Source organism: Oncorhynchus masou, unplaced genomic scaffold (genome assembly GCF_036934945.1).
Source record: "Oncorhynchus masou masou isolate Uvic2021 unplaced genomic scaffold, UVic_Omas_1.1 unplaced_scaffold_1028, whole genome shotgun sequence".
NCBI classification, from domain to species: domain Eukaryota; kingdom Metazoa; phylum Chordata; class Actinopteri; order Salmoniformes; family Salmonidae; genus Oncorhynchus; species Oncorhynchus masou.
In genome coordinates this window covers 85226-110708 of record NW_026999973.1, presented here as the reverse complement: position 1 = coordinate 110708, position 25483 = coordinate 85226, and the positions used below count along the sequence as shown (strand labels likewise).

General features: G+C 46.1%; 1 protein-coding gene and 2 pseudogenes across 1 annotated transcript in view; 2 read left to right on the top strand and 1 right to left on the bottom strand.

Moving 5' to 3' along the window:
* Nucleotides 1–6074, top strand: part of LOC135528763 (rho GTPase-activating protein 17-like) — a 50792-nt gene extending 44718 nt beyond the window's left edge. The window contains exons 10-16 of the mRNA XM_064957830.1: nt 303–430; nt 1403–1514; nt 3804–3885; nt 4194–4274; nt 4397–4510; nt 4867–4958; nt 5111–6074. Coding sequence (XP_064813902.1) covers nt 303–430; nt 1403–1514; nt 3804–3885; nt 4194–4274; nt 4397–4510; nt 4867–4958; nt 5111–5421 — 920 coding nt within the window. The 3' untranslated portion in view covers nt 5422–6074. The remainder of the gene's footprint in view (nt 1–302; nt 431–1402; nt 1515–3803; nt 3886–4193; nt 4275–4396; nt 4511–4866; nt 4959–5110) is intronic.
* A 154-nt stretch (nt 6075–6228) lies between these two features.
* On the top strand, nt 6229–15314 carry LOC135528759 (rho GTPase-activating protein 17-like; annotated as a pseudogene).
* Nucleotides 15315–16887: 1573 nt separating this feature from the next.
* LOC135528758 (sodium/myo-inositol cotransporter 2-like) lies at nt 16888–25282 on the bottom strand (annotated as a pseudogene).
* Nucleotides 25283–25483: the final 201 nt, after the last annotated feature.

Genomic DNA, 25483 nt, shown 5'->3' with positions numbered 1-25483 from the left:
TCTGGGCCGGTATCCCCCTGTCTGTATAAAGCTGATTCATTATGAACTGAACGGCTAAACTGGTCCTAGATCAGCAGTCCTACTCTGAGCGCTTTTTGAATAGAGGCCCTGGTCTCACTCTGGAACAGATCAATTAATGACATGTGCTAAGATGCAGTTGGTTATTAGTGAGCAATCGGTTAGTCGTGCTCTAAAATGACAGGAATAAACTAGCAGTCAGAACAGAATCTTTGTTTCCTCACATACGGTTCATGGTAATGAAACTGACCTACGCTGGCGGCCATGTTGTGCCCTGTGTACAGACTCATGGATGGAGAAGCCTGCGTACGGCACGGCTCTGGAAGAGCACCTGAAGAGGAGTAACCGTGAGATCGCCCTGCCCTTAGAGGCCTGTGTCATGATGCTGCTGGAGACTGGCATGAAGGAGGAGGTAACCATCACCATGACGATGATGAGGAAAAGAATGGACTAGCGCAGAGATCAACTAGATCTTTTCTTGAGTGGATGGTCAGGGGGCCAGAATATAATTACAAATCATTTGTAGACTGCAAATTGACTGCAAGAAGCCCAAACAGATATAATATTGGACTAAAACATAATAATTTCAAACCTTGCTTACATTTGTATAGGATCAATTGTAGTATATCTCTCCATTATGTGTGGGAATACTTTGGAACAGATTTCCAAAATGAAAAACACTTGGAGCTGATTTGCTGGTGTTTCTACAGTCTGTCAGGTCCAACAAAAACTTGGGGGGACAATTCAAATCATTTGGACCGCGGGCCGCCAGTTGGGTAACCCTGGGCTAGTGTTTTTATAGTGCTTCTCACTAGGTCTCATTTCACTACTAGTTATTGAGGGTAAGTCACCCTATCCATATCTAATGTGTAGCAAACTACCCACTCCTTTATGATCAAGACCAACATGTTACAGACAGAAGACTAGGCAATTGCCATTTCACACACATGCTGAGTAAGAGCCTACGGTCTGGTACTGATGACATCTGTGGTCTGGTTCTTTGGTTGGTTAACCAGCCTCGTGCCTTGGAGGGAAGTTTTCAACTGTAACGCTTTCGTTTCTTTTTATACAGTCAGAACTGTTGTTGCAAATATCCTTCGCTCAACCTCAGACTCGTATCTCTAGATGTGATATGATGGTATCTATTTTCTCCTCCTTCCTTGTCTCAGTCATACCCAAACCAGACGGCCTTCTCTAATTTTAGAACAGAAAGTAGACATCCATTTCCCCTCAAAGAGCTTCTCATTTCAATGCAAGTTGTCATTTTCCCTCATTTATATTTGTATCTAACTGTGGTTAGTTTGTTGAACCAGTTCTAATTTTCTATGAAGAAAAAAATATTTGTAAACTTTAAGACTTTAAAACCGTATCTCTCTCTTCTCAGGGTCTGTTCCGAATCGCTGCTGGGGCCTCCAAACTAAAGAAGCTGAAGGCAGCGCTGGACTGTTCCACCTCCCAGTTAGAGGAGTTTTACTCCGACCCCCATGCTGTAGCTGGTATGACCCATTTCCCTTACATAACTCATTAAAGTTGTTTTTGTTCCCCTTTACTCTCAATAGTCTATGCAGGGGGTGAATTTGGGGGTGCAGAGTGGAAGACAATACAATCTGCAATCTTTGGATTTGAGACCGTATTCAGTCCAGTGGGAATGGTGTATATTTGAGTTGAAAAGTATCATGTATCCTGCTATGCCCTCTGATGAGGCATCAAACAGGCAAAGCGCCAACATCGGGCTAAGATTGAATCGTACGACACCGGCTCCGACACTCGTCTTATGTGACAGGGCTTGCAAACTATTACAGACTACAAAGGGAAGCACAGCTGCAAGCTGCCCAGTGACAAGAGCCTACCAGACGAGCGAAATCACTTCTATTCTCGCTTCGAGGCAAGCAATACTGAGGCATGCATGAGAGCATCAGCTGTTCCGGACAACTGTGTGATCACGCTCTCCGTAGCCGACGTGAGTAAGACCTTTAAACAGGTCAACATTCAAAAGGCCGCGGGGCCAGACGGATTACCAGGATGTGTACTCCGGGCATGTGCTGACCAACTGGCAGGTGTCACTGGCAGATGTCCCTGATTGAGTCTGTAATACCAACATGTTTTAAGCAGACCACCATAGTCCCTGTGCCCAAGAACACTAAGGCAACCTGCCTAAATGACTACAGATCCATAGCACTCAAGTCCGTAGCCATAAAGTGCTTTGAAAGGCTGGTAATGGCTCACATCAACACCATTATCCCAGAAACCCTAGACCCACTGCAATTTGCATACCGCCCAAACAGATCCACAGATGATGCAATCTCTATTGCACTCCACACTGCCCTTTCCCACCTGGACAAAAGGAATACCTACGTGAGAATGCTATTCATTGACTGCAGCTCAGGATTCAACGCCATAGTACTCTCAAAGCTCATCACTAAGATAAGGATCCTGGGACTAAACACCTCCCTCTGCAACTGGATCCTGGACTTCCTCACGGGCCGCCCCCAGGTGGTGAGGGTAGGTAGCAACACATCTGCCACGCTGATCCTCAACACTGGAGTCCCTCAGGGGTGCGTGCTCAGTCCCCTCCTGTACTCCTTGTTCACCCACGACTGCGTGGCCAGGTACGACTCCAACACCATCATTAGGTTTACAGACGACACAACAGTGGTAGGCCTGATCACCGACAACGACGAGACAGCCTATAGGAAGGAGGTTAGAGACCTGGCTGGGTGGTGCCAGAATAATAACCTATCCCTCAATTTAACCAAGACTAAGGAGATGATTGTGGACTACAGGAAAAGGAGGAGGTTGAAAGCTTCAAGTTCCTTGGTGTCCACTTCACCAACAAACTAGAGTTGTCCAAGCACACCAAGACAGTCGTAAAGAGGGTACGACCCAGTACATCACTGGGGCCAAGCTTCCTGCCATCCAGGATCTCTATACCAGGCAGTGTCAGAGGAAGGCCCTAAAAATTGTCAAAGATCCCACCCAGTCATAGACTGATCTCTCTACTACCGCAAGGCAACCGCACTGCCAAGTCTAGGACCAAAATCCTTCTCAACAGCTTTTACCCCCAAGCCATAAGACTCCTGAACAGGTATTCAAATGGCTACCCGGACTATTTGCATTGTGTGTGTGTGTGTGTGTGTGTGTGTATGTGTGTGTGTGTGTGTGTCCCAACCCCTCTTCACACTGCTGCTACTCTGTTTATCATATATGCATACTCACTTTAACCATCCCTACATGTACATACTACCTCAATCAGCCCGACTAACCAGTGTCTGTATATAGCCTCACTACTGTATATAGCCTCACTACTGTATATAGCCTCACTACTGTTATTATTCTGTCTTTTTACTGTTGTTTTTTATTTCCTTATCTATTGTTCAATTAATACCTGTTGTTTACTTAGAAATTGTACTGTTGGTTAGTGCCTGTAAGTAAGCATTTCACTGTAAGGTCTACACCTGTTGTATTTGGCACACGTGACAAATACACTTTGATTTGATTTTAGGAGGACAGTCCCACTACTTCCAAAAGCACAATTGAACCCCATTCAGTTCATGTTCTATAATGAACCATATTTGTGGTTGTGTCGTCTCTGTCTAGGAGCCCTGAAGTCCTACCTCAGAGAGCTGCCTGATTCCCATTCAGTTCATGTTCTATAATGAACCATATTGGTGGTTGTGTTGTCTCTGTCCAGGATCCTTGAAGTCCTACCTCAGAGAGCTGCCTGAACCCCATTCAGTTCATGTTCTATAATGAACCATATTTGTGGTTGTGTTGTCTCTGTCCAGGAGCCCTGAAGTCCTACCTCAGAGAGCTGCCTGAACCCCTTTTGACCTTCTCACTGTATGATGAGTGGACACAAGCCTCCAAGTAAGACTACTACATATCCACCTGTACGCAATGATTCACTGTCCACAAATACACTGGAGAATATACTCATCACACTCTGCAGTGAAACACTTTTCAAGACCATGCTCGTATTCACTAGGCACAAAACAGAAGAAAACGGACCGAAACGCGGATTTGGCAAATAATGAATCATTTTTTGCGTTTTCCGTTGCAAAGAGTTTTGCTATGGTGTGCCCTAATGAATACGACCCAAACCCAACAAGTGTTTATTACAGAGACTGTGAAACATTGTACCATCTTATTTGGGTGTGTAATGTTGTGTTGTACAGTGTGTCTGACCCAGACAGGAGGCTTCAGGCTTTGTGGGTGGCATGTGACGGTTTGCCAAAGAACCACAAGACCAACTTCAGGTGAGTGTCAATGTTGGAAACATAATCGTCCACCATTGGAATTCTATGCTCCCAAAGGTGATTTATTTATGAGATGCACACAAGGTCTATGGTTCAATACCCCATTGGGATTTTGTTTGAAGGTATCTGGTAAAGTTCCTAGCCAAGCTGGCCCAGGACAGTGAGGTGAATAAGATGACTCCCAGTAACATCGCCATAGTGCTGGGACCCAACCTGCTCTGGTCCAAGACTGAGGGGTGAGCAATACACATCCATCCCATGCATCAAAAAGAAAGGACCAAGGCACTCTTCTTATAATTCGTAACACTTCCTTTATTTGTATGGCACGTTCCATGGAAACAAAGAAAACACGTTTAAAATCGTTGTTTCCAAGTGCCTTGGTCCTCCTTTCTTTTTGATGACCCATTTACCCCTTTTAGCAAAGAGCACCTTCTGTCTACAAAAAACCACCATTGTGTACCTTAGCAGTGCTTCCCCATCTACTTATTTCTACAAATCCATCCCTTCATTTGAGGTAAACAATTAGTAGTGTTGTACAGTAGTTAATTTAGCTTGATGTTTCATTGATGTTGATCTCTGTCTCTGTCCCCAGGACTCTGGCAGAGATGGCTGCTGCTACCTCGGTCCATGTGGTGGCCATCATAGAACCCATCATCCAGCACGCTGACTGGTTCTTCCCAGATGGTAAGAGACCTCTACTTGAACCTGGGAGGGATTGTGTTACAGAAAGTCTTTATCTAAGTGACTATGTTACTCCCAAGTTACTCCTCGCTCGACATAGAACAGGAAATGCCCGTTGTCTTGTTTGCTGACCTCTGTGTTTCACTTCTCACCAGACGTGGACTTTAACGTGTCGGGTATGTTCGTGGCCATGACCCCTGAACCTGACCCAGGCCCTTTTGAGAGGCGACGTCCCGGAAGCCTGGTGGACGGGGACACTCCCCGCAAAGACAGGTACCTGTCCTACCCCCATAGCAGCCCCCGTCCCAGCCCAGGTCTCAGCATCCATGCCCGGACACTGACCAGGCAGGAGTCCAGGGGGGCAGCGGCCGTCTCAGCCCTCTATGTAGTGGCTGACGAGTCCATCACAGTCAAGGAAACACCTGCTGGGGAGCAGGAACAGCCAATGCCACTGCCTTCTTCATAAAGTCCAAGCTATACCCTAGGAGACAGTTTGTGAATCCAGAATCCCAGTTTGTGAAAGCCCATTCCAATGTGTTTGTGTGTGTTTTAACACTACAGTATTACCGATATGTAAGATGATTGAAGAAACAAACCAATAAAATGTGTGTTTAAACCGAGGCCAGCGGTGAATGTGATGAATAAGCACACTTTTATTCACCTAAGAATTGTTCTTAAATTTAACACATTCTTTCAGGAGATATAAGGATTAACCCTCACTTGTCTTGAATTGAATCACACTTTTATCAAGCTGTGTCACCATTCTGAAATACGAAACAATGTTTAACAATTTGAACCCCTTATATGCCACCTCTATTAAAGCCTAGATTTTAGGTTACTGGTTGTGTGTTTTGTCACTCTATTCTGTTGTCAAGCTGTAAGAAATGGAAGGAGCTCAAAGTTCACTAGTTCAAAGCTCACTTGAACTAGAATCATGTGATCTCTGCTTCAGTAAAGGCCTTTGGTTAATACCTCATTCTTCTCTCTCTCTCTCTCTCTCTCTCTCTCTGGAGTGGTCTCTCTTTTAACTGTCTTTCTGTCAGTCCCTGTCTGTCTTTGTCTGTCTCTGTCATTCTGTCTCTCTCTGTCTCTGTGTCTGTCTCTCTCCTCTCTGTCTCTCTCTCTCTCCTCTCTGTCTCTGTATCTGTGTCTGTCTCTCTCCTCTCTGTCTCTGTCATTCTGTCTCTCTGTCTGTGTCTTCTGTCTCTCTCTGTCTCTGTGTCTGTCTCTCTCCTCTCTGTCTCTCTCTCTGTCTCTGTCTCTCACCTCTCTGATGTTGTCATCGGTGTGTCTTCACCCCTCACTCTCTCCCCTCTCCCTCTGTATAGCCCCACTCCTAACAAACTGGGTGACCCCACCCCCACCCCACGTAGAGCTGCCACTCTAAATAGAAAACAGCACCATCATGCTTCTTCGCCCGCCTTCCAGCCCCTCTACCACCGCCAGAGGCTGGAGGAGTCACCCAGACCCAGCCTGTGGCTGAGCCCCAGACCCAGGAGCAAACTCTGTGTGGGAGTACGGAGGCTGGCCAGCCTGGCCTGGCTAGGGAGGGTGGGGGTCAGGGTGGGGCACCAGAGGTCCAGGTGGCCACAGGGCAGCAGCCTCTGCCTCTTACCCAGCACAGCGCTGAGGAGAATAGGTAAGGAGGAAGCAGAAACTGAGTCCCTCCCCTCCCGTCACCAATCAGCCAAACAGAAACCAGAAGGTTACGCGCCGCCCTGCTGTCGATCCTGATTGATCAACCTACAGCTACTCACTCTGTCATTGACCTTTTGTGTTTGCTTGTCCCATATTGTTCTATGCAGGCTGATACTGTGTGTTGTAATCACACCCAATGAAATCAAGTATGCTGTAAATCAAACCGATGTCCCAAAGCCAATGATTTAGCTGTTTGTTGAAAGGCCTCTCCTCGTGATCCAGGAAGCAGCTTTGTTATTGGTGCTTGTCTATTGTCCTATCCCTTCCCAGACAGGGTGCTGGTCCTGCTCCCTCAAGTGTCTGCCTTCATACCAGCCTTCCTAAATATTTGTCTGTCCAGACCGTTCATGTGGTTGTCTGTTGGTCAGCCCACCCCCAGCATGCATACCTGTCTGTTGGTCAGCCCCCCCCCAGCATGCATACCTGTCTGTTGGTCAGCCCCCCCCCAGCATGCATACCTGTCTGTTGGTCAGCCCTCCCCCAGCATGCATACCTGTCTGTTGGTCAGCCCTCCTTCAGCATGCATACCTGTCTGTTGGTCAGCCCTCCTTCAGCATGCATACCTGTCTGTTGGTCAGCCCCCCCCAGCATGCATACCTGTCTGTTGGTCAGCCCTCCCCCAGCATGCATACCTGTCTGTTGGTCAGCCCTCCCCCCCAGCATGCATACCTGTCTGTTGGTCAGCCCTCCCCCAGCATGCATACCTGTCTGTTGGTCAGCCCTCCCCCCATCATGCATACCTGTCTGTTGGTCAGCCCTCCCCCAGCATGCATACCTGTCTGTTGGTCAGCCCTCCTCCAGCATGCATACCTGTCTGTTGGTCAGCCCTCCCCAGCATGCATACCTGTCTGTTGGTCAGCCCTCCCCCAGCATGCATACCTGTCTGTTGGTCAGCCCTCCCCAGCATGCATACCTGTCTGTTGGTCAGCCCTCCTTCCATGCATACCTGTCTGTTGGTCAGCAGCATGCATACCTGTCTGTTGGTCAGCCCTCCCCCAGCATGCATACCTGTCTGTTGGTCAGCCCTCCCCCAGCATGCATACCTGTCTGTTGGTCAGCCCTCCCCCAGCATGCATACCTGTCTGTTGGTCAGCCCTCCCCCCAGCATGCATACCTGTCTGTTGGTCAGCCCTCCCCCCAGCATGCATACCTGTCTGTTGGTCAGCCCTCCCCCAGCATGCATACCTGTCTGTTGGTCAGCCCTCCCCCCCAGCATGCATACCTGTCTGTTGGTCAGCCCTCCCCCAGCATGCATACCTCTCTGTTGGTCAGCCCTCCCCCAGCATGCATACCTGTCTGTTGGTCAGCCCTCCTTCAGCATGCATACCTGTCTGTTGGTCAGCCCTCCCCCCAGCATGCATACCTGTCTGTTGGTCAGCCCTCCCCCCCAGCATGCATACCTGTCTGTTGGTCAGCCCTCCCCCAGCATGCATACCTGTCTGTTGGTCAGCGCTCCCCCAGCATGCATACCTGTCTGTTGGTCATGCATGCATACTGTCTGTTGGTCAGCCCTCCCCCATCATGCATACCTGTCTGTTGGTCAGCCCTCCCCCAGCATGCATACCTGTCTGTTGGTCAGCCCTCCCCCAGCATGCATACCTGTCTGTTGGTCAGCCCTCCCCCCAGCATGCATACCTGTCTGTTGGTCAGCCCTCCCCCAGCATGCATACCTGTCTGCTTTGGCGTTTCATGTAGTTGTCTAATGTTTGCTTTGTGATTGTCCCAAACTCTTGACTCACAGCCCTATGGTTTACCATGCTGGGATCATCCCAAGCAGGCTTGGTACTCCTGCTCTGGTTATCCTCAATGCATGTGCAACTGTAATTACTTTCCTTGAATGAACTTCCTGTGTTTCCTTTATTGTTTTTCCATCTGTTTTGTGTCAGTTGGAAACACACTGTGTTTTGAGAGACGTAATTGTCTTTAATCTTTCCATGTTATGATTTGACTCATGTAACTGGCTAATTGTCACTGTAATTGTTCTTTGTACACGATTGCCAAGGAAGTAACAAACCCTGACCTGTGATGCAGTTTTTGCATGTCATCACTTTGCATTGAGACCTGGCTTGTAGACTGACAGGTGACAGTGGGTTTGTCCTCTATCTCTACAGCCCTGGCCATGACCCCACCACCACCCCCGCTCCCCTGAGGAACGGGGCTCCCAGCTCACCGTGGGGATGCCCCACTCCCAGGCAGGATGCAGGGGTCCTAGCCCCCACATTGGACGCAGAGGTGAGAGAACACACTCTGACCACCCAACCACACCTCTCTACACCCTCTGGTAGTTTCCACTTAAGAGACTGACACAACGTACTTCAAATAGTATATCCAATTTAGCAGACACTTTCATCCACAACGACTTACAGTCATGCATGCATTTTCTACCAAGTGAGCTACAGAGAACCACAATAGTATCCATCAAATCAGATAGAAGCTCAGACCTTTTTAACTCACGTACTTATCAGTGTTTTGATCAGTGTGATTTCATGGTTTAAAGCCATGGTTTTATTTTGTCTTCCCCAGGTACTAAGAAGCAAGCCCCTGCCCCACCCAAACAGGCCAACCCCTTTGTAGCTAATATCTCTACCCTTGGCCACAGTCTCGCGCCTAACAACCCCTACCCCCTCATCGCTCCACGACGCCACTCTGGTAAAGAAACCCCCATCCACGCCCCCAGCCACCCGCCCCCACAGCCCCCTCAGTCTCAGGGGAGTCAGACCCCTCTCCGCCCCACACCCCCACACCCCCTAGCACCCCTCCTCACGATGGTCCAACCTCCACCCCCTTCACCCCTCTATCCTCCTTCCACTCTGGCTCCCTCCCTCGCCCCACCAGGCCGGCTCCGAAGCCACGTTCCCGACCTACAGTTCCCCCGCCCCGTCAGCCGCCCAGCAATGATGACAGCAACGGGCCCAGCGGCTCTGCCTCCAAGGTCATCACCGGTAAAGTTACAGTCCATCCTTTCCCAATCCAAACTACTCATGACTATAACGGATATTAAACTGTCATGACACAAACTTACTTGGGTACGCTAGTTGGCCAGTATACCTTACAACAGAGGACTCCATGCAGCTCTCAATATGTGCTGTGTGAGTCACAGGTGATAGAATCACAGCCCATATCCTATCAGAGATATGATACATCGTGTGGTAAAGAAGGAAACACTCTGGTGAGAAAGGTTGTCTCTAGAAGGTATGACACACAGTCTAAAATGCAGCCAGAGAAAGGAAGGATGGAGGGATGACTAAAAGAAGGATAGAGTTTTAGTCTATTATTCACCAATCAGCTCCTTCATTAGCTTCACATAATAATCAGAGCTGGAAACGAATCTCAACAGAGGAGTGTGTGGGTGTGTGGGTGTGGGGGTGGGGTGGGTGGGGGTGGCAGTTTTCCTGGTAGGAACTCTCAAGGTTTCAAGCAGAGCAGGAGGCTCCCTGGCTGACTCAGACACGGTATTGCAGTAGCACATACTGATGTATTGTTGGCCCTATTTACACACACACACACACACACACACACACACACACACACACACACACACACACACACACACACACACACACACACACACACACACACACACACTGCATGTTATCTATGCATTCTTTCTTTAGTCGAAGGACATTTTGAGAATCTTTTTTTCAAGCTCTGGCTAAGTCTGTTTCAGACATAGTTACACACAAAGCACTACATAAAAAGTGTATGCACAAATGTATTAGATATTAAACAGTGACACAAAGCAAACACAACAGGAAGTCTTCCTACTGTATTAACACAGTTAACTGTCCAACTGCCAATGAAATCATATGCTGCTGACAATGCTAGCTAATCGAGCATTGTGTGATTTCATCAGGACTCTCACAGAGAGAGAAATATAACCATGAAAGGTGTTTGTTCACTTGGATTCTGGTCTCACTGCCTTTAGTATCGCCTCACGCACACCATACACTGTAATTGTGGTGATTTAATTTAAAATGCATGATGGGTAAATATTGGAATATTGCAGATGTGTGAGCTGCCGCCCTGCCTGTGAGCTGAGATTGAGAGGCAGGTAATGGTAAGGATATGATTGGCTGACGCTCTGAGTTGCAGCCCCTTGCTCTCCGTGTGTGTGCGTACGTGCTCGTGTGTTTGTCTGCATGTGTGTGTGTGTCTGCCTGTGTGTGTGTGTGTGTGTGTGTGTGTGGTTGAGCCCAATGCATTAACCCTGTCTGCCAATAGTAAATAACATGCGTGTGATTCCCACCCCGTTGTGCCATGGCTGTGGTTGAGGGCTACTTACAGCTACCCTTGTTAACTAACCAATCTTGACACCCCTGGGATAGTCCAAGCGATGGTCCAGTCTGATACTGACGGTGCAGTCGGTACTCTACTTCCTATTTCTTATCTAAGTCAAATACACTGCTCCAAAAAATAAAGGGAACACTAAAATAACACATCCCAGATCTGAATGAATGAAATATTCTTATTAAATACTTTTTTATTTACATAGTTGAATGTGCTGACAACAAAATCACACAAAAATTATCAATGGAAATCAAATTTATCAACCCATGGAGGTCTGGATTTTGGAGTCACACTCAAAATTAAAGTGGAAGACCACACTACAGGCTGATTCAACTTTGATAATGTCCTTAAAACAAGTCAAAATGAGGCTCAGTAGTGTGTGTGGCCTCCACGTGCCTGTATGACCTCCCTACAACGCCTGGGCATGCTCCTGATGAGGTGGCGGATGGTCTCCTGAGGATCTCCTCCCAGACCTGGACTAAAACATCCGCCAACTTCTGGACAGTCTGTGGTGCAACGTGGCGCTGGTGGATGGAGCGAGACATGATGTCCCAGATGTGCTCAATTGGATTCAGGTCTGGGGAACGGGCGGGCCAGTCCATAACATCAATGCCTTCCTCTTGCAGGAACTGCTGACACACTCCAGCCACATGAGGTCGAGCATTGTCTTGCATTGTCTTGGAGGAGAACCCAGGGCCAACCGCACCAGCATATGGTCTCACAAGGGGTCTAAGGATCTCATCTCGGTACCCAATGGCAGTCAGGCTACCTCTGGTGAGCACATGGAGGGCTGTGCGGCCCCCCAAAGAAATGCCACCCTACACCAAACTGACACCATGACTGTGAATTTGCCAATCTTGGTGTTCTCTGGCAAATGCCAAACGTCCTGCACGGTGTTGGGCTGTAAGCACAACCCCCATCTGTGGACATCGGGCCCTCATACCACCCTCATGGAGTCTGTTTCTGACCATTTGAGCAGACACATGCACATTTGTGGCCTGCTGGAGGTCATTTTGCAGGGCTCTGGCAGTGCTCTTCCTGCTCCTCCTTGCACAAAGGCGGAGGTAGTGGTCCTGCTGCTGGGTTGTTGCCCTCCTACGTCCTCCTCCACGTCTCCTGATGTACTGGCCTGTCTCCTGGTAGCGCCTCCATGCTCTGGACACTACGCTGACAGACACAGCAAACCTTCTTGCCACAGCTCGCATTGATGTTCCATCCTGGATGAGCTGCACTACCTGAGCCACTTGTGTGGGTTGTAGACTCCGTCTCATGCTACCACTAGAGTGAAAGCACCACCAGCATTCAAAAGTGACCAAAACATCAGCCAGGAAGCATAGGAACTGAGAAGTGGTCTGTGGTCACCACCTGCAGAACTCCTTTATTGGGGGTGTCTTGCTAATTGCCTATAATTTCCACCTGGTGTCTATTCCATTTGCACAACAGCATGTGAAATTTATTGTCAATCAGTGTTGCTTCCTAAGTGGACAGTTTGATTTCACAGAAGTGTGATTGACTTGGAGTTACATTGTGTTGTTTAAGTGTTCCCTTAATTTTTTTGAGCAGTATAATAGAAGGCCTGGACATTAACTTTAGAATGAATCTGCATAAAAGCAAAGAGTTGTGGGATATTTGAAAATTCATGTCCAGACCATCTAAATGACTGGAATTGGCTTCATTTCTTTGAAGCACTCCAGAACCCAGGTGATGCACTTCTAGCATTTCAGAGTAACATATCAACAATACTCTCCAAGTCACTCTGTTATTGAAATCACATTTCCCACATCGGAAAATGTACAAACTGTGACACGTGGCATTCAACTTCCCTGTCATAGTCAAATGTATTTCCTTTTTATTATATATATATATTTTATTTTACAATATGACAAATCCTTGGTGTCTTTTCTCCAGGATGCAAAAGTGGCATTCAACTTCCTGTCATAGTCAAATATATTTCCTTTTATTTTTATTTATATATATATATATATATATATATATTGCAATATGACAAATCCTTGGTGTCTTTTCTCCAGGATGCAGAGTTTGTGTGCTTTCCTTAGGTTTGAGGTGTGGATATGGTCTGTTCGGTGACTGATGTGTGTGCCTCTGTCTTTTCTGTAGAGCTTCTTGCTGCAGACTGATAGTGGTGTACTGCAGGGTTAAGGTCAATTGCATCAATTCGGGAAGTGATCTGAAATCGAAAAATCATAATTGAAAACGATAAATAGCACTTCTCAATTCTTGAACTGGAATTTTTATTTATCTCCTGAATTGGCTAATAAATACCACTTCTCAATTCTTAAACTGGAATTTAAATTTATCCCCTGAATTGCCTGAATTAAAATGTAATTAATCCTAACCCTAGTAGGCTGTGATCACTTACCTGTCATCACTTACCTGTGATCACTTACCTGTCAATCTAAATGTCTTCTGTAGATGCCAGCCTGAACTTGAAGGGGATTGGCCGAGCCCTTATCCCTGAAATTATGGTGGACATACAAGGGGAGAGCTCTGCTGGTCATGAGCCTTCCCCTATTCAACCCCACCCTTGGACCCTGAGATCCAATCAGAGAGCACCAGTCTGTGAAAGGGGAGGGATCACTCCAACAGACATCACCAAAAAACATTCTGCCTCTGCCCAATTGGCAATATGCTAGCCATTCATCCTATCGCCGTAGTTGGAGTCAGCCCTGAGCCTCTACAGACTGGACCATACAAACTCCTTGCTCATCAATCCAGTGAGCAATAATAAACAACCCCTAGCCAACATTACTCTCTACAACAATACAGGGACTAGACAACCTTCTCTTACTCCATAATCCAAACTCAACACTGTTGGCACCCAACACCCTCAACACCAACACCCTTCCATCCATAAACCATCAACAGTATTGGAACTGAACCACAGGATCACCCCATGTTCACTGAACCTTCGTTCTGCTAAACATGATAGGAAGTTGGCCTGCAGCTAGAGATGCCACTGTAGCTTTCTATTGAATCAACCAAGCCTGTACTGGGACTGGACAATATATATATATATATATATATAAAACCACTGAACTCCAATGCTGGCGAAGCTGTAATGTTATGACCCAGTACCTGGAAGCATCGGATCTGAATATACTGTTTCATCTTTGGATCCATTGTAGAATGTTGACATTGAATTGGGGCTGGGTGGGAGGCTAAGCTTGTAAACCTAAAAGCTCAGAACTTCTATGTTTGTATGATGTAACTTTCCTCCCTGTGGTACATTGTATGGTGGTTGTAGGAATATTTTTGAATGGAAATTGCTCATTTGTTTGTCCTCAATGCATTACCTAAGATTGTCTACAAAACTGCAATTTTGCCCCATTTGAGAACTTTCTTTAATGTTTTTTAATGGGCCAAGTATATACAAATGTAATGCAGAAAGTGCTATTGATGAGCAACTATACATGGTGAGCCCAAAGAATCCTATAAATTGCCATACTTGATTTGATGAGAGCTCTCAAGGACCAAAGATGCCAGTTGATGAATAAAAACATTTGGTGAGTGTGCTGCTTTGTGTTTGTAATATAAATGTTTTAATAGTTGCCAAGGACCAAATAAGTATCAATGAGGAGTGCAATTTAATTAACTGCATTTGTTTCATACTGTGTCTTCTCCACTCCCAATATTCACCCTGTTTCATTTGTTGTTGTTTTTACCCTGTCTTACCGCAATATAATATAGGACTGCGTTTTATTCAACAGAGCTGAATTCAAACAAAACAGTCACCCCTGCCAAAAATGTGTATACCAATCACAGATTTCCCCTTTAAAAGAAAAGTTATATAAGAAAAGTGATTGGATATTCCCTGCCACAGATTTCCCCTTTAAAAGAAAAGTTATATAAGAAAAGTGATTGGATATTCCCTGCCACAGATTTCCCCTTTAAAAGAAAAGTTATATAAGAAAAGTGATTGGATATTCCCTGCCACAGATTTCCCCTTTAAAAAAAGAAAAGTTATATAAGAAAAGTGATTGGATATTTCCTGCCACAGATTTTTTTATTTGAGAAATGATTTGTTTTGATTTAATTTAGCTCAGGAAATGGACAACCCAACAGAACAATATCCCAGGTTTTATTTTATGATTACTATTCAAATTTAGGATGTTATGTTGACAATCTTTAGTGGGTAACCTGGCTTCTCACTCTGCTTGTGATTATTGCCTTTTTTTCACTACATTGCATGTTTTGAATGTGATTTGCATTGCTTTTTTTCTGCCCGTGTCTTTTCAACCTGAAAATGAACAAATATTTTCGATAATGAGTGAATGGATCCTCCACTGTTTGTTCATATTAAAGGAAAATAGTTTTGGGTATTATTACTCTAAATAAACTAAACATGAATTAAAACAGGAATATCCCATGTTTATTCATGTCAGCTGAATACTGAATTGATACTGTATATTGTAATCTAATGGAATGTCTACTCTTAGTAAGAGCTATAATAAATGTAGCATATTGAGAGGCATCATGCCCATTTAAACACTGCCAATCAAAACTATACATTGCTGCCATATAGTAAAGATACAAATTGGCTGAATGAACTGGCATAAATAGAATAATATACCAGTTTCATCTGAGGACAAAAATGTTGACAGCTGCGACCATACAGGGTACAACATGAATAGGAGATTTGATGTACCAATTCCATGGCATAGGGTTTATGAACTGGTACAAAAAACTACAGTTGATTCAATACTTAATTTTTCAATTTAAATTCATATATAAAATTCTTGCCACCAACAGAATGCCATATATATCGGGCATACAACCATCTCAGCTCTGTAGATGTTGCTGTGAAGAGGCAGAATCACTAGATCATTTATTCTGGTATTGCCCCTATGTAGCTTGTTTCTGGTCACAGGTTCAGGAACGATTAAAAAAATCACATGCACTTAAAATTAACCTTACAAATAGCAGTGTTGGGTAATTTGGAAAGCATTAGTCAGTCAATAAATAATATAATACTCGTAGGAAAGGTTTTCATCTTTAGCTCACAATCTCTGCATAATATACGATTAGAAAGATTCAGACATTTTGAAAAAAATCACAGCACAATTGAAAGATATATGGCACATGGAAACCAAATGAGGGTGGTCTATGGTGATCGGTGGGATGGGCTGAGAGTGGCTGAGTGGTGGGATGGGCTGAGAGTGGCTGAGGGGTGGGATGGGCTGAGAGTGGCTGAGGGGTGGGATGGGCTGAGAGTGGCTGAGGGGGTGGGATGGGCTGATGGGATGGGCTGAGAGTGGCTGAGGGGTGGGATGGGCTGAGAGTGGCTGAGGGGTGGGATGGGCTGGGTGGCTGAGGGGTGGGATGGGCTGAGTGGCTGAGGGGTGGGATGGGCTGAGAGTGGCTGAGGGGGTGGGATGGGCTGAGAGTGGCTGAGGGGTGGGATGGGCTGAGAGTGGGCTGAGAGTGGCTGAGGGGTGGGATGGGCTGAGAGTGGCTGAGGGTGGGATGGGCTGAGAGTGGCTGGGGGTGGGATGGGCTGAGAGTGGCTGAGGGTGGGATGGGCTGAGTGGCTGAGGGGTGGGATGGGCTGAGTGGTGGGGGTGGGATGGGCTGAGAGTGGCTGAGTGGTGGGATGGGCTGAGAGTGGCTGAGGGGTGGGATGGGCTGAGAGTGGCTGAGGGGTGGGATGGGCTGAGAGTGGCTGAGGGGTGGGATGGGCTGAGAGTGGCTGAGGGGTGGGATGGGCTGAGAGTGGCTGAGGGGTGGGATGGGCTGAGAGTGGCTGAGTGGTGGGATGGGCTGAGAGTGGCTGAGTGGTGGGATGGGCTGAGAGTGGCTGATGGGTGGGATGGGCTGAGAGTGGCTGAGGGGTGGGATGGGCTGAGAGTGGCTGAGTGGTGGGATGGGCTGAGAGTGGCTGAGGGGTGGGATGGGCTGAGAGTGGCTGAGTGGTGGGATGGGCTGAGAGTGGCTGAGGGTGGGATGGGCTGTTAGTGGCTGAGGGGTGGGATGGGCTGAGAGTGGCTGAGTGGTGGGATGGGCTGAGAGTGGCTGAGGGGTGGGATGGGCTGAGAGTGGCTGAGGGGTGGGATGGGCTGAGAGTGGCTGAGGGGTGGGATGGGCTGAGGGGTGGGATGGGCTGAGAGTGGCTGGGGTTATAAAAAAAACTATACATTGCTATTATACAATAATAAATAACAGCATTTACTGTGACACTTCAGCAGCTTTCCGATGATGCTGCAGCAATGGCCAAGCACCACCTGTCCCTGCCAATATCATTGGCTGTTGAGAATTCCTCACTAGGCCCAGTAGCCAATGATAAAGACTGCGATGGAGAGGCAGATGATGAGGTTGGCGTCGACCACGTGGCTAAGGCATGGGTCCTCTTCCAGAGAGCTAGCGGGGTCGAGAAGAAGAGGGGGTTGTGGGGCGCTGTCACCCTCCTTTTGCCGCTCCATCCCACACAGCCAGTAGAGGGCGGCCTTCAGCCTGGACTGGCTCCTCACACTGGCTTCTGAGGAGACTGGGGAGAGAGAAGTGTGGGTATATGCGTATGAGCAGTGTTTGACTTGAACTGGAACACACCTGTACTGGTGCCTCAGTTTTGGGTACCGGCATCTTATAGAATATTGCTGTCTTAAAAATATTCCTGCACCTAAATATAAACAGTACTGGCACCCAAAATGAGTGCTGGCACCTATTTCAGTCCACTTCAAGCACTGGGATTGTGAGTATTGTATGAATCATGGTCCTTGGTATTGTTGAAGCAACTTACCAGTATTAACCTACTGCTACCTAAAAAGGGACAACACTACCCACCTTTCCTCTGGAGGTGTGTCTCTCCGTTAGCCTTCTCCTGCACTCTGTCTTCTATCTCCCGCTCTGCACTCTCCTCGGTCTCTGTAGCACTAGTCACAGTCTCTACTGTCTCTAAAGCTCCACTGCTCTTCTCCACCTTATCAAATCTGGTGAACCAGGTGAGTCGGCTGATCTGTTCCGTAGCAACAACACAGACACAGCAACGGTTAGTGATAGGCCATATTGTGCTCACATTTATTACACTGTCTATCTCAAGTTTATATTTGATTTAGACAGTACTGTAGATGCAAATTCTTAATTTATCACAGTGTCGTTGAAATCAATAGGTTGATTTGTTCAAATACACAATTGCCATCACAATCACTATCAAGATACTGTATTTGAGCTCTGGTTTAGTAGCACTCCCCAGCCTCCCTCACCTGCTCTGGGCGGGGTTTCTCCGTGGCCAGGCTGACTCCCACCACCACCACCAGGGTGAGCAGAGACAGAACGGTGGAGAAGTAGAGGTAGTGGACATGTTTCACCACATCAGGCCTGCTGTCCTCCTGGTAACACAGTGGTGAGGGATAGATAAAGTCTAGGGCCATCCTCACACCGCCCACCAGTAGGCCCAGGAACAGGCCCCAGAAAGCCCCCCTGCAGAACACAAAGGAGGGACATTTCATCTCTACATCATCTTTCAATACATCTGACTTTTACTGCAATCTGATTGCAAATTGAGTAGCATTTCATTCCTGTCGGTGAAAAACCAAGTACAGCCTATTTTCAGATGCAAACACTTACCTCCACTACATACACCTTCACTACACACACCTTCACTTCACACACCTACACTAGACACCTTCACTTCATACACCTTCACTACACACACCTTCACTACACACACCTTCACTTCACACACCTTCACTACACACACCTTCACTTCACACACCTACACTAGACACCTTCACTTCACACACCTTCACCACACATTCACTTCACACACCTTCACTTCACACACCTTCACTACACACACCTTCACTTCACACACCTACACTAGACACCTTCACTACACACACCTTTACTACAGACACCTTCACTACACATACAGTACCAGTCTAAAGTTTGGACACACCTACTCATTCAAGGGTTTTTCTTTCTTTGTACTATTTTTTACATTGTAGAATAAATAAATAAATAACACATTGAATCATGTAGTAACCAACAAAGTGTTAAACAAGTCAAAATATATTTTATATTTGAGATTCTTCAAAGTAGCCACCCTTTGCCTTGATGACAGCTTTGCACACTCTTGGCATTCTGTCAAACAGCTTCATGAAGTCACCTGGAATGCATTTCAATTAACAGGTGTGCCTTGTTTCCTTGAAACTGGAAACACTTATCTCCCTCACTAGCTTTAAGCACCAACTGTCAGAGCAGCTCACAGATTACTGCACCTGTACATAGCCCACCTATATTTTAGCCCAAACAACTACCTCTTTCTCTACTGTATTTAATTTATTTATTTATTTTGCTCCTTTGCATCCCCCATTATTTCTATTTCTACTTTGCACATTCTTCCATTGGAAATCTACCATTCCAGTGTTTCACATGCTATATTGTATTTACTTCGCCACCATGGCCTTTTTTTGCCTTTACCTCCCTTATCTCACCTCATTTGCTCACATCGTATATAGACTTGTTTATACTGTATTATTGACTGTATGTTTGTTTTACTCCATGTGTAACTCTGTGTCGTTGTATGTGTCGAACTGCTTTGCTTTATCTTGGCCAGGTCGCAATTGTAAATGAGAACTTGTTCTCAACTTGCCTACCTGGTTAAATAAAGGTGAAATAAATAAATAAAATAAATACAAGTTAATTTGTGGAATTTCTTTCCTTAATGCATTTGAGCCAATCAGTTCTGTTGTGACAAGGTAGGGGTGGTATACAGAAGACAGCCCTATTTGGTAAAAGACCAAGTCCATATTATGGCAAGAAGAGCTCAAATAAGCAAGAGAAACGACAGTCCATCATTACATTAAGGCATGAAGGTCAGTCAATACGGAACTGTGCAGTCGCAAAAACCATCAAGCTCTAAGATGAAACTGGCTGTCATGAGGACCGACACAGGAATGGAAGACCCAGAGTTATTTCTGCTGCAGAGGATAAGTTCATTAGTTACCAGCCTCAGAAATTGCAGCCCAAATAAATGCTTCACAGAAGAGTTCAAATAACAGACAGATCTCAACATCAACTGTTCAGAGGAGACTGTGTGAATCAGGCCTTCATGGTCAAATTGCTGCAAAGAAACCACCACTAAAGGACACCAATAATAAGAAGAGACTTGCTTGGGCAAAGAAACATGAGCAATTGACATTCAACCCATGGAAATGTGTCCTTTGGTTTGAGTCCAAATGTTAGATTTTTTGGATCCAACCGCAGTGTCTTTGTGAGAGACAAATTAGTGAAAGGATGCTCTCTGCATGTGTGGTTCCCCATTGTGAAGCATGGAGGAGGAGGTGATGGTGTGGGGTGCTTTGCTGGTGACACTGTCAGTGATTTATTTAGATTTCAAGGCACACTTAACCAGCATGGCTACCATAATTTGTTTTTCAACAGGACAATTACCCAACACACCTCCAGGCTGTGTAAGGGCTAATTAACCAAGAAGGAGAGTGATGGAGTGCTGCATCAGATGACCTGGCCTCTACAATCACCTGACCTCAACCAATTGAGATGGTTTGGGAGACATGTTCACTACACACACCTTCACTACAAATCCCTACAGACACCTTCCCTACAGACAACTTCCCTACACACAATTTCACTACACACACCTACATACCTTCACTACATACACCTTCACTGCACATACCTTCACTACACATTTTCACTACACAAAACTTCACTACAGACAGCTTCACTACACATACTTTCACTATACATACCTCCACTACAAATAATTTCACTACACACATTTTCACTACACACTACATATACCTTCACTACACACATTTTCACTACACACACTTTCACTACACAAATTCACTACACACTTCACATACCTTCATTACACATACCATCACTGCACATACTTTCACAGCACATACTTTCACTAAAAATACCTTCACTACACACATTTTCACCAGACACCTTCACTACAAACCTTCATTATAGATCATTTCACTACAGAAACCTTCACTACACTCCACTTCACTGCAGACAAGTTCACTACCTCACATACTGTACTCTGTATCCCCCCCAACACACACACAAGCACACCTTCTCATTGGTCCTCTTCCAGAAGCATCCAGTCAGGAAGACGATGGAAACAGGGGGCTGGAGATAGGTACTGATGGACTGGATGTAGATAAACAGCTGTCCTCCTGACTGGCCTGGACCACAGGGATCCAGAGCACTGACACCACCACCAGAACCAGCACAAACATCCTGAGGAGGATAGTGTATGTGTACCTTCCCACGAGCATGAGTATGCATGTATGAGTATGCATGAGTATGTGTATGCATGAGTATGTTTATGCATGAGTATGTGTATGTGAGTATGCATGAGTATGTGTATGCATGAGTATGAGTATGCATGAGTATGTGTATGCATGAGTATGTGTATGCACGCATGTGTATGCATGAGTATGCATGAGTATGGAGTATGCATGAGTATGAGTATGCATGAGTATGAGTGCATGATGTATGCATGTATGCATGAGTATGAGTATGCATGAGTATGTGTATGCATGAGTATGAGTATGTATGAGTATGCATGAGTATGTGTATGCACGAGTATGTGTATGCACGAGTATGTGTATGCACGAGTATGTGTATGCACGAGTATGAGTATGCACGAGTATGAGTATGCACGAGTATGAGTATGCACGAGTATGAGTATGCACGAAAGTGTGTATGCAGTATGAGTATGCACGAGTATGAGTATGCACGAGTATGTGTATGCACGAGTATGTGTATGCATGAGTATGAGTATGCATGAGTATGTGTATGCATGTATGTGTATGTATGTGTATGCATGAGTATGTGTATGCATGAGTATGTGTATGCATGAGTATGAGTGCATGTGTATGTATACCTTCCCACGAGCATGAGTTCCCACTCGGTTGCTCGGGGCGGACATGCCTCCACAGGTCCATGGTGAAGATGGTGCTGGAGCTGTTGAAGATGGAGGTGAGGGAGGACATGAGAGCAGCAATCATCACCGCCATCATCCAGACCACGCAGACCTGGAGAGCAAGAGAGAGAGAGAGACAGGAGTATGGCGAGTACACAGAGGGACAGAGACAGGAGTATGGAGAGTACACAGAGGGAGAGAGAGAGTATGGAGAGTACACAGAGAGAGACAGGAGTATGGAGAGTACACAGAGGGAGAGAGACAGGAGTTTGGAGAGTACAGAGAGGAGAGAGACACATGAGTATGGAGAGTACACAGAGAGAGAGACAGAAGTATGGAGTACACAGAGAGAGTACACAGAGACAGAGAGACTGGAGTATGGAGAGTACACAGAGAGAGAAGTATGGAGAGTACACAGAGGGAGAGAGAGACAAGTATGGAGAGTACACAGAGAGAGAGAGAGAGAGACAGGAGTATGGAGAGTACGCAGAGGAGAGAGACAGGTGTATGGAGAGTACACAGAGAGAGAGAGACAGAAGTATGGAGAGTACACAGAGGGAGAGAGACAGGTGTATGAAGAGTAAACAGAGAGAGGGAGACAGGAGTATGGAGCAAACACAGAGAGAGAGACTGGAGTATGGAGAGTACAGAGAGAGAGAGAGAGACAGAAGTATGGAGAGTACACAGAGAGAGAAGTATGGAGAGTACACAGAGAGAGAGAGAGAGAGTATGGAGAGTACACAGAGAGAGACAGGAGTATGGAGAGTTACCTGCCTCTAACATGCGTCCTTCAATCTGATCTTGTCCTTATATTGTTTGTTTACACTTATAAGATCTGAATACAATCAGATCTCAATGTAACACAACCAGGCTGTGTCACAACCGGCTGTGACCAGGAGTCCCATAGGTCGGTGCACGTTTGTCCAGCGTCGTTAGGGGAGGGTTTGGGTGGGGGGGCTTTACCAAGTTCATCGCGCTCTAGCGACTCCTTGTGGCCGCCCGGGCGCCTGCAGGCTGACCTCGGTCTTCAGTTGAACAGTATCTCAGTGTGTACAGGAAGTGACATAGACAGATGGAGATATACAACATGTTACAGAGAGAAAAAGTTCCTCACCTGAGGGCAGTAGCTTCATGACCAGTTTGGCGTAGGCGATGTCTGAACAGCCCACTGGGTTCCCACACACCTCAGTACACACCTCAGGGTCACCACACGCCACCTCGTCTAGACGCAACAACAACGCTGCTGTAAATATACTGTTTCTCCTTTGTTTGAGAGTGGTATCAGCAGGTTTTACCTAGGTACAGTATCCTCTCTAGAGTTACTGCCAAAGCCTTGCACTTAGGACATTGTACCTGGGTAGAGTATTCTGCTGATCATGCCGGGCAGGACCATCATGAAGAAGGGCAGGATCTTGAGGTAGGCAGCCAGCAGGGAGCCTCCTTTAGCATGGAGCAGGTTCTTAGCAGCCAGGGAGCGCTGCACTATCACCTGGATACAACACAACACAGAATCAGTGACTGGAACTGTTGACAGAGCAGCTGAATGTGCCTCCTAAGTGTATAGAGCACTTAAACAATCCATCTGTTTTATTATTAAGGTGAATCAAAACTCTCCTGCCAGTGATGCAACAATGCCAATACGGTGATTTACAGTTCAAGTTAGATGGTGTTCTAAAGCCTAGTGTTTCCATTCCCCTTTAAGGTGTATCAATGCTGATACCTCAGATCTTCTCCTCTTGGCCATCTAGTGACTGTCCCTAAGCAGTGTCACTGTTACCTGGTCTGAGCACCAGTACCACATGGAGGGTATGGACATGCCCAGGAGGATGCCCGGCCAGGGCAGATCAGAGTCACAGGGTCACGGAACAGGTGGAAGGCGTCGTCCCGGGGGATGCCACATGTGGTGTTAGGGTCGCGGACAGAGGGGATGGCCGTAGCATACCCCTCTAGGAGGCGTTCCAGCCCCCACCTCAGCGAAACCTCCACAGGAGTAGGGCAGAGTTAGACAGTTAGGCAAACTGTACTGCACTGCCCTGTATTGTACTGTACTGCACTGTACTGTACTGTATTGCCCTGTACTGTACTACCCTGTACTGTACTGCCCTGTATTGTACTGTACTGTTCTGTACTGTACTGCCCTGTATTGTACTGTTCTGCCCTGTACTGTACCTGTACTGTACTGTACTGTACTGTACTGTACTGTACAGAGTGTAAAACTATACAGAGAGTAGAAAAACATGAAAATCAATAAGCCTTCAGGAAATCTCAAATCTAGTTGGAAAGTTTTTCTAAATTAAAGACAAAGTATTTATCTTTGAATCATACACTGAGTATAAAAAACATTAGGAACACCTGCTCTTTCCACGACATAGTCTGACCAGGTGACTAGCTATGATCCATTATTGATGGCACTTAAATCCACCTCAATCAGTGTAGATGGTAGTAGCGTACTGGTTTGTGTCAAGAACTGCGACGCTGCTGGGTTTTCACACTCCAACATTAAAATTGCCTTTGAACGATTTATAGTAGCACCGGCAATAAACAATTCTATGTGTATGAGAATGGTCCACTACCCAAAGGACATTCAGACAACTTGAAACAACTGTTGGAAGCATTGGAGTCAACATGGGCCAGCATCCCTGTGGAAAGCTTTCAACACCTTGTAGAGTCCATGCCCCAACGAATTGAGGCTGTTGTAAGGCAACTCAATATTAGGGAGGTGTTCCTAATATTTTGTAAACTCAGTGTATACAGTAGCCACCGATCAACACAGCACCAAAGCAGAGACTTACTGAAGCCCATGAGGGTGAGTGCTCCTATCAACATGATGCCGGTCTGGGCAGCGTCTGTGTACATGACAGCAGCCAGACCACCTGAAACAACACAGCATAACACTGAACCAGGCTGTATGTTTGAACTGGTAGACTTTAGGAAAAATATGATTGTTTTGGAAGAGAGTGAAAGAGAGAAAGGGACATAGAGAGAGAAAATGAGTGAGAGAGAGAGTGTGTGTGTGTGAGAGAGAGAGAGAGAGAGATGAGAGAGAGAGAGAGAGAATAGCAGGGTACCTGTTACAGTGTAAAGAGCAGTGATGAGCAGAAGCACCACCACAGCTACATAGATGTTCCACTGCAGGGCCTGTTGAATAAACACTGCCCCAGCATACATATCCACCTGCACACACGCACGCATGACGCGCACACAGCAGTGGAGCAAGCAGTCTCAATTCATTCAAAAGATTCACGTCCAAAACAATGTTGTATTGAGAAAGTAAATAGCTGATGAGATACATAGAAGTGTTTTGACTTTACTTACCGATATCTTTGTGAAGATGTAAATGAATAAATACAAAATAGCTATGAATAATTGTATTCGCTTCCCCGAATCGCTTCTGCAAGTATTCAGGCATGGTTGTCACCTGCATGTTAGGGATACAGGGAAATAGACAGAACATGAATGATTGAACAAGTTATCACCACTGTGATCTAAAGTATCTCAGTACACAGAGAGGGAAGTGTTGTGTCTCAGTACACAGAGAGGAAGTGTTGTATCTCAGTACACAGAGAGGGAAGTGTTGTGTCTCAGTACTCAGAGAGGGAAGTGTTGTGTCTCAGTACACAGAGAG